The sequence below is a fragment of the Chenopodium album genome, chromosome 1 (assembly GCF_948465745.1).
Source record: "Chenopodium album chromosome 1, dcCheAlbu1.1, whole genome shotgun sequence".
In the NCBI taxonomy this organism is placed as follows: Eukaryota; Viridiplantae; Streptophyta; class Magnoliopsida; order Caryophyllales; family Amaranthaceae; genus Chenopodium; species Chenopodium album.
In genome coordinates, this window is record NC_137834.1 from 54,964,796 (window position 1) to 54,974,981 (window position 10,186).

The 10,186-nt window shown below is 36.4% G+C and overlaps 2 protein-coding genes across 2 annotated transcripts; one reads left to right on the plus strand and one right to left on the minus strand.

The window, feature by feature from the left end:
• Positions 1-5,031: 5,031 nt before the first annotated feature.
• LOC145632824 (protein FAR-RED IMPAIRED RESPONSE 1-like) lies at positions 5,032-7,141 on the minus strand. The gene is made up of 2 exons (XM_081685160.1): positions 6,239-7,141; positions 5,032-6,021 (listed from the first exon to the last, which is right to left on the minus strand). The coding sequence occupies exons 1-2, from the start codon at positions 7,139-7,141 to the stop codon at positions 5,032-5,034; spliced, it is 1,893 nt and encodes a 630-aa protein (XP_081541286.1).
• Positions 7,142-8,938: 1,797 nt separating this feature from the next.
• On the plus strand, positions 8,939-9,469 carry LOC145632829 (uncharacterized). The gene has a single exon (XM_081685163.1). The coding sequence runs from the start codon at positions 8,939-8,941 to the stop codon at positions 9,467-9,469; it is 531 nt and encodes a 176-aa protein (XP_081541289.1).
• The last annotated feature ends 717 nt before the right edge of the window (positions 9,470-10,186 follow it).

The following is a 10,186-nucleotide window of genomic DNA, read 5'->3' on the forward strand; positions in this document are numbered from 1 at the left end:
AAATCGGCCCATATGTTGTAGCCTGAAGATCATCAAACCGGCCCAGATGTTGTAGCCCTTGATGAAGGGGTATTTTGGAAATTCTCTGTACAATTTATGAAAAAAGTTTGTACAAAAATGTTAAAGTGGGTAATCGACCCTTGTGTGATGTGGTTGCAAGTAGGGTCAATATACCAGTTGTACAACTAAGATAATTAATATTCTTTCCACATATATTGTATAATATATAACTTAAACAAGTACAATGGTTTACTCCTGATTTGTTTTTCGGTGTTATTTTAATATGTTAATTTAACTAATTATATTCAAGGGGTAGTTGTGGCATCCTACGGAATTATTACAAGAACGAGATTACATGTAAAACACTAAGTGAATAACCCCTATAAAACTAATAATGCATCTGATCTATATGTGTGTGTATACATAGACATAGAGGTGACAAATGTAAATACCTACATCGCTTATCTTAAAATAGTAAATAAAGTAAAATAGTATTTGCATGAAGACCAAAAAACTTTTTACAGCCACTGAAATTAGTGAAGTCGAATATTATTTGGTTTACTTTCAAGTTGGGTTGGTAAGGGTATGTTTTGTACAAAGTGTTTGGTTCTTTTATTTTGAAACGCAACACTGAAGTAGGCGTCCCTATCGAGCGAATCGATCAAGAGCAGAGGGGTGCTCGATTTAACTCGAACACTATGTACATGTGCTGAAATCGCCATCTCTTAAGTTTGCAGGAAATAACACCTGCTCGACTAGTGCTCGTTATAGTTCTGAGTGTAGTCGACTAGCTCACGATCTGCTTGTTAATATTTTGGTCTTCCTATTATTATAAGCCTTAATCTAATTATTGTTCATTTCATAGTGTTTTCCTTATTAAATATGGGTATTATTTGTCTGTGTATGATTTTTTAGTGTATAAATTGAGACCTAATTAATACGTGTCAAATTTGTTGAAATATAGTAATTTTTATTGTTAATTCTGTAGTAATAATATTTTATGGAGTTGCTCAAGCGCTTATCGATTCGAGTTAGTGGTTGCTCAAGTCGTGCAAGTTAACAACAAGAGTCGAGTCGAATTCGAGTCGACCTAACTCGAGCGGAATTTCGACCCACTCAGTCGACTACTAGTTGGTCGCGAGTTGCTCAACATATTTTGTTGTTGTACAATTAAATTGTATAACCGTTTACCAGAATGTTTTAAAACAGTAAGTAATACAAGTACTGTCTGTATCATTGCATGGTTGTATTTTCACTTATTTCAGGGATTGTATAAATAGGTAATGTGTAAAAACTTAACAAAAAATTATTGCCATATTTTGGTTTTCAAAAAAAAAAAAAAATTATTGCCATATTGCCTATTGGTGCACAGTTGCAGACATAATGTTTGTGCTATACCATATCTTCGGAATTTCGAGTAAATAACTTAAATGAAAAATAAAAAAGGATACCTAAAGAAGAGTATAGCCAACCCTATAATCCCAGAAAAAACCTCGTCCCTTTGCCTAATCCGCCGCCTATTCACATCCCTTTAGATCCGGCTACCGGACCTGGTTGTCCAATCCCCCTTTTTACACACACGCAACTTAATAATGGTATTAATGGACTATTGAAGTTAAGTGCGGAAACAAGAATTACGAACACACGGATCCAGGGAGTTCTTCTCAGTGGCCTGTTGGTGGATCTTGACTGATGTTGGTGTGAAATCGTGTAGTCGCTTCCAAGGTTAAAAGGTTCAATTGGTAACATAAACTCTAAACTTTCTTTTTTAAAACTAATGTTGGTATTGTTTAACGATTAGATAACATTTGAGTAACATGTGATGCTGTGTATTAGAATTTTAATGTTCAGATATTGTCGATACATTGTTGAATTAAATTCGCTCTGTTAATTTAAAATATTAAAATCATGTAAACTCATCTCCAAATCTTCCCAGTATAGTGCCCTTATGTATGTCCAGGTAATTTATATGTCGGGATTCACAAATTCAATGAAGTGTTTCGAGATTTAGATGATTTGGGTGGAAATGCACAATATATCTAGCACCGTTTTCATGTTTATTTGCGCTTTGAAGTTAATGGCTACTAATAGTTGGGTTGTATTATTGTTATTCGAAGTTCTATTCTAATAAACTCGAATTTGTTTAACTTTATGCCCTTGTTATTGAATATTAGTGTTTTGGGCTTGCTTTTCAAAAGGGAACACTACTTTTGGTATGCTAATGAGAAGTGATTTAGTTTCTATTAAAGAGAATTGCTTGATGTTGTGTTACTTTGTCAATGTGTCCCCAAGTTAACAGAGTTCTGATCAAGTTAACAGGGATTTATCAATTGGGAACATTTTTTGTTGTATGATAATGAGAAGTGCTCACTTTTGGGAACAATGTGCCTGCTCCATTAATATGTAAATATGAAATAGAAGTTATAATTAGGATATCCAAGTGAAATTCGATTGATCTTATTTTTATTAAGTGTTGGGCTTATTAAGGAGAGTTGATAAGGATTGTAGGCGCACAGGCACTACAATCCTTATCAACTCTACTTAATAAGCCCAACACTTAATAAGCCCTCTAATGTACCTGTTACCTGAGTAGTATGTTATGACTTACGAGTGCAGACGCTTAATCCAATTTCAAACATATATACTAGAGCATAAAATGTCTTCCGACTTTTGGGGTTCGCTTGAACTGAATTTGTTACTTCTGAATATAGATTATACTGTCATAATGTTTATTCTTTATGTGATGTCCAGAAAGAGGGTCAAATGAATCCTATTTGGTTTCAATTCATTGTTGACGAATCCCGACGCCATCGACTGGTGAGTTAGTTAAAAAATCAGTCATTTATTTTCCAAAAATAAACTATTTTCATGTTAATCTAATCTATACAGTATGGTCATCAACTAATATTGAACAGATTCTTCCTACAAGGATCAGTGAGCATATTCACATGGCTTCTGGGAGTTTTTTCATTGCTAAAGGACACCAACGCCACCATGGTCAAATTTTCCGAATAAGCATAAATTTGGTAAAAATGGGAAAACAAAATAAGCTTGTAATTGAGGATGGATGGACATAATTTATACGTCTAAATGATATACAATTAGGAGATGTCGTTGAGATGTACTATTTTCGGAATTGTCATTTCAGGGAAAAAGTAATACGAGATGGTTGGGTTGTAGAGGACGGTGATGATTGTGTTGATGATAGCTTTAAAATTCCTGTTGATAATGAATCACGTACGTTCAACACTCGATTCACAGAGGAGTACATAAACAAGGGGATGATGGTAAGAGTATGAAGCCTTGTTGGTGGTATATATATATATATAGTTTCATTTCATAATGTATTCTCTCCCAAAACCCTGTTACATACTAATGTCAATTCGTTGACTCTTAATGGCAGTACGTTCCAGTTGCGTTTGCAAGGGAGAACCTGAGTGGCTACCCAAAGTCAGCTGTTGTGGAAATCGTAGTTGCTAAAACAAGCAACTCCTATTGTGCATCGATGCAGATTAAGTATGATGTGTGCAAAAACGTAGTGGAATGTATGATAAATGAAGGTGTTAAGTCCATGATATCAAAAGAAGGATTTGGGGTTGGCCAAGAATTGACAGTGGAGTATTTTGGTGATGTGAAACCTCCAATATTCTACATCCCCGAATGAATTTGATTGATTCTGGTAATCTAATTTCCTTAAATCTAAATAGTACACATTTGACATTGGTACTCATAAGTCATAAGTGAAAACCCCACAGTGTTTGTTTCTGCGTTTACAATACTAGTAATTAGTGCTGTAGATTACTACGTTTGGTTGATAATATGACTTAAAGATTGAAAATCTAACTTAATGATGTTTTCTTTGGGAAATGTCAAATATATTACCAATTAATCTTGTGTATGGCCTTCTAATTATAATGGGCTCTAGTTTGTAATGAACCTTGTGCATTTGTAATGGGCTGTAGATTTGCATTGTGCTTATTTTTGTAATGGAGTTATGTTATAGTAATCTGCCTTAACGTGAAAACAGTATAAATAAGCAAATGTGGACTGGCCTGTAAACATGACAGGCCTGTAAGGATGTCATTGGGCTAAGTACTATATGAACTAAATGGAGTGAAAAGTGTTCGCATTGTATTTGATTCTGGGTTCTCAAATAATATATCTGGTAAGGGTCGTTTATCGGATTGGGCTGGGAGGCCCAACTGAAACAGTACAAAACCATTCTGTAATACAAAAAATGGTTACAAAACCATTTATTAATACAAATGGTAACAAATCCATTTAATTCATACAAAGCAATAAATCACAATAACAACGCTATCACTTCTTAAAGTTCCTAAAAATTTATGTTTTAGGGAATAAGGCTGATACTAATGTCAAAGGGGCAAACAAATAATACAATTGTGTACGTGGGCAGCTTTAGAAGGTTGCCGATACTTCGGAAGAATTTTGGGGTAGGCTGTCACCTTCGGGAACATAATCCAAGTGACTAGGCAGAACATTGTCTCGCATCTCTCCACGAACCTATCAACACATGGAAAACCATATTAATAAACAATCTTAGCCTAATGAGAGTAGTAACATAGCCAACTTTAGTTATAAGAGGAAACGACATACATAATTTTTCTTTACGCAATTCGTTGGCGTATCATGGGCTTGATCAACCATATTAGCTACGACTTTTTTGGGTTGTGATACATATAAACTCAACAATTAATAGTATGTTACAAATCAAGTGACTTATTTTTAACGTATTTCTGCTAAACAAAAAGATTTAACTTCTACACAAACAAATTTATAAACAACAAAAAAATAAAGGTTTACCTTCTTTTTGGGAGGTACTTTGTACCCAATTTCAGCAAGGGTTTTGTACCTAACAACTTTGGGCCTTCCTCGACCTCTCTTCTTAGGAATGGGGTCTTTCAGCACTACTCCAATGTCAGGAGGCCCACCGCAGGTTTGCTCACTTGGTGGTTCATAAGGTGCTTCATCATTTGTCGAAGGTTGGGGAGGAGACATCGAAGGTGGCTTCTAAACTGATGATGATGTTCCCTTTTCATCTGCACTAGGTATAATCGTAGTAGCGCCATCTCCAGGATAACTCATTGCAACTGTTTGTTCTAGCTTCCTGGTCATACACTTGGTCACTTCAGACTTTAATCTACCAAGCGATGCTAACACCATCTCCATAGTCTCATCGTTAACCATGGCCGCCTCATCACATATTCCTTCAAACACATTCATAAGCCTATTGTATCGGATAACTTCAACAGACTTACTTGGATCATGGTAGGAAACCTTCAACCTAGTGTGCTTACGCATTATGTCTTTGCGCCATCTGTTAACAATGTACTTGTTTGGCACCTCCTTCACAAAATTTAAATCAAGGATCCTTATAATGTGCTTACACATGATACCATGTGTTTCAAATTTACGGCAGTCAAATTTACAATAGAACCGCCGTCGATCTGTTAACACTTCCTCGCTTGACCCTTCAGGGACAATCCACACACGGTCCTCAATTACATATTGAATCTCATTCTCAGACACCCTAATTTCATCACGAGGATAGCAGTACATCATCCTAAAACATTCGGTTTGAACCTCTTGAAACTTTGTGTCAGTGTAGAGCTTTTGAAAAACCTTCTCCACGTTAAAACCAGTAACCAGTCTTCGAAGGTACTTAGAGCATTTTGCGTCTGCGTCCGTCTCATCTTTAACCCGCTTTGTCATAGCTCTAGAGTACTTTTGTGGGAATTCGAATAGTTTCGTCCGACGATTAACAAAACCATCAAAAAAGCTGTTGATACTCTCCACTCTTTGTGTTGTCTTCATTCCAGTCCAAAAATATTCCTTCATAAACGCAGGCACCCACATATGGCGTTCCTTAAAAAGCACAGTCAGCCAGTCATTAGCGTGCAATTCATACTCTTTTACAAATGATAGCCACCTGCTTTCAAACTCTTTCACTGTAAAACTTTCGTACACAGTAGCCTTAAGCACGTTTTTGAACTCCTTATACTTGAAAACAGCAGAGCAATTTTATTAAGTAAAACCAACAATGATGGACACGTATATCTTTTTTTAATAATAATATTGTTCTATGAACGTAGTGCAACACATGTTCAAATCATTTTATATTTTTTTTAACGAGATAAGAATGTTATAATGCACTATGATTATAACTCATATGTAATACTAATCTACTTGTTGCCCATTTAGACGCATACTGTTACACCGCATACCTTTTACATTTACCCAGCTTCTCTGGAATTTTTTTCATTATGTGCCAAATGCACCAACGATGCCTTGTTAGTGGCATGATTTCCTCTAGTGGCTTCCTCATTGCAGCCGCTTGATCTGTTAGAATTGCTGCTGGTGCACGATTATTCATGCATTCTAACCATTGTTTAAAAATCCAGTGGTATGTATCGCAATCCTCGCGGGAAACCAACGCACATCCCAACAGAATTGATTGTCCATGATGGTTAACACCTACAAAATTGACAAATGGTAAATCATAGTCATTAGTCAAATATGTAGCATCAAAGCACACAACATCTCCAAACTCTTCGTAAGCAACACGACTCCTAGCATCAACCCATAATACATCTTTCAATCGTCCTTCATCATCCAACCTCTGTGAGTGGTAAAAATTTTGACTCCCATCTTGCATTTTGGCAAAATAAGCCATCATCGTCGTTGAGTCACCGCCGACCATTTGTAACCTCCGTTCCTTGTACACCTCGTGTTGAAGGTCTTTTACAGTAAATGCAATGTTCTCGGGTCCACCACTGTCATTAACCATACAACTATGAATTTGGGATACTGGCACACCCTCCTCAAAATAATTTAAAAGCTGCCTCCTAACCCTGGATGTATAATTCTTCATCCGATACTCCTTAACTAGCTTTGCCTTGCCTGGTGAAGTTAAGTGGGTATGTTCCAAATGGACTTTCTTTAAAGTCCATACACCATCCTTATCGAGACTTCCATATATCATTGCTTTGCAACCACATTTTTTAGACCGTCGTTTTCTACGACTAAGTTCATCCTCACAAACTACACCATCAACAACTCCACCAGACCCAGATGGATCCATTGATTTTTCCCTCTTCTTAGCCTCCCTTTGAGCCCTCATGTCTGGTCCCCCCCAACACTCACACCTCCAAGTTGTTGCTGTCCGATCTCTTTTCGGACCCTTAGAATATACCCCTTGCACTCTACAAACCCCAAAACCTTTTTGTTCGGCATATTCTTTGTAATATGCTTCCACATCTTTCCAATTGTTGAACACCATTCCAATTTAGGAGCTTCGACATATGTGTGTACACTAAAATGATTACTAGCCACCGTGGTTTCAACCGTCTCCATTGTTTTGATGGGGGACCTGTTTGTTACATAAGTTGGACTAGGTGATTCAGGATATCTAGGTGGACTAAGTTCCCTCTCCACATAAGGTACAATGTCATCTCCGACTTCACAACATTGGTGTCCATCATCTTCCATACACGAATCCCCTATGCATCTGAATCTAACCCCACTCCCCTTATCTTGCAAACCATCCACAACTCCAACAACAGCAGGCGACACATTACAGTTCTCCATGTCTAGTTTAGACGTCTTCCAATTTCTTAAACAAGCAAACACATTCTAGTTAGAGTGTCAATAAACATTACTTTCGAATGGCCAGTTAATCTAAATAGTTTAATCTTAAAAACTTTCATATTGTATCAAATATCTCTAACCTAAATCAAGATCATTAATCCACTCTTTCAACGACTACTTTAATATACACTAAAACATATAAGAATATAATACCCAATCATCTATACTTACACAAATAACAATAATCCTACTATGTGATTTGAAGATATCAATACTCCCACTTAGTAACACTTCACACAAACCCATACATACAAACAATTATAAAATTATTAAACCATTTATATTAACCTTGCGACATCCTTAATACCACACGATCAAATCTAAAATCAATTCCCTATTAAGCTCTATATACACGCCATACTTACGAATATCCACCAAATAACCAATGCTCTAAATTACTAAATAATTGCATTACATTAACAATTTTATTACAATACTAATCATACATCCTTTAAATTACGTACTCCTTATTAAAACTTCCAAATGAGTACACAACTATTATATATCAATGCAGATTCGTAAAAAATCTCTAACACACACCAATTTTTAAACAATTTCAATTCCTTTTAACACAAGGAACATAATATAAGTCCAGTAGTAGAGTTTAAAATAATTTATACATAAATATTCATTAATATATACAAAATTCGATTACAGTAATTACATATGAACAAGCAAATTTACATTAATCCAATTACAATCAAACTTTGAACTTACTCTAGTATTCGAATTAGCAGCAAATTGGCAGCAAATTCGATACCAAAATCACTCGCATCAACCTCCTGATTCCGAACTCACTTGCTATAACAATGGATATAATGGTAGGTGGTGTTTTTGAATCAAGCACATCAAAACAACAGCAAGCACCATTAGTGGATATATACAAGACAAATCCTTTCGAATTCAAAAAGAGCCATTTTCATCATAAGTGAATATAAATAGGACAAATCATTCACAAAGTAGCATGTATTATTTGTGGTGAGGATGCCTATACATTTTGCACAATGACGTTGCTCTAAATAGATGACGGCTGAAGATAGGCGGCAGCATCAACCGTTAACATTTTTTGTCTACGAGGCATCCTACTCAGCAGCTGACTACTTGCCAACTTTACAAGCCCTCCTTAAGTGGCAGTTTGCTGTTCACTTTAATTACAAAAGGGCCATTTTGATTCGAAAGTTATATTGATCAACAAGATCAATGGGGGCGCGTTCTGCAAATTGACCCTATCTGCCCAGGTTGCGGAGAGGATTGTGAATCCTTAATGCACATGGCTGCCCTATGCCCTGAAAGTCAGATTATATGGAAGCTCTCACCTTTGAGACTTGACACTAGAGGTTGGGTAATGGCATCTGTTGAGGAGTGGTGTTGCGATATGGCGGAGAAACTCTCTTGTGGAAAAATTTGGGAATTATTCTTAATGTTATGGTGGAATATTTGGGAGGTGCGTAACTTGTGGCTGTTCGAGAAGAAGAAGTTGGAGGCCCCTATGGTGTGTGCGAAGACCCTTAGTCTCCTTGGTGCGTATGAGGCGGCGGCTATGCGTGAGTCTAGTGTGGTACATCATGAGGAAAACGGGGATAACCAGTGTTGGAAGGCGCCGCCCCCTAGCAAATTCACTTTAAACACTGATGCTGCTCTCTCTAAAGACGGAAAAATCGGTCTGAGAATGGTTGTGCGTGACCACCTCGGTGATGTTATGATGGCTGGTGGTAGGGCTGTCACGGGTGTTCGGAGTGCCTACAATGCTGAAGCTGAAGCTATGCTTTCTGGTCTTCGATATGCATTTGTGCAGGGCTAAGGAAGCTGTTGGTTTCATCTGATTGCTTGAACCTCATCAATATGTTGCTGTCCAAAAATTGGGAAAGAACTCCCACCCAACTGCTCGTGGATGATATTTTGTATGCTGCTAGTTTGTGTGACTTTTGTATTTTTAATTTTTAGCCTACAACTTGTAATAAGGTGGCATAGTTAAATACTCCCTTACCTTGACTGGTGAGCAACTATGGATGGAAGATTGTCCACCTCCTTCTTTACCCTTTGTTATCTCTAACAAAGTGGCCTTAATATAATCATCTCTTGCGGTTACTGTAAAAAAAATAAAATAAAAAAAATATGAACAATATTAAACCAACATTTTTCCACAGTATTAGTGGAAGTATGTTAAAATTCAGATGTTTTAAATTAATATTATAAAACGAAATACAAAAATACACGATGGTTTACATCATAAAATAAAAATATCGAATTATAATATAAAATTATGATATGGACACTTGACAGTTGTAGACACCCAAATGTGTCTCCCCAAAACTAAACCCAGTGATGAATATCTTTCATGTCATGTGATTATCGAACAAAGAGAAAGTGTGAAAAGTCTAGCCATGAGGATGTTTTTATTAAAATATCTCTTCTTTTTATTTTTGAAAATATTTCTTTTCTTACCCTATTTATGAAACCCGTGCAATCTAGTTTAGTTTTATGCATGATATGGGTCCAATAATAGTGTAGTTGGATG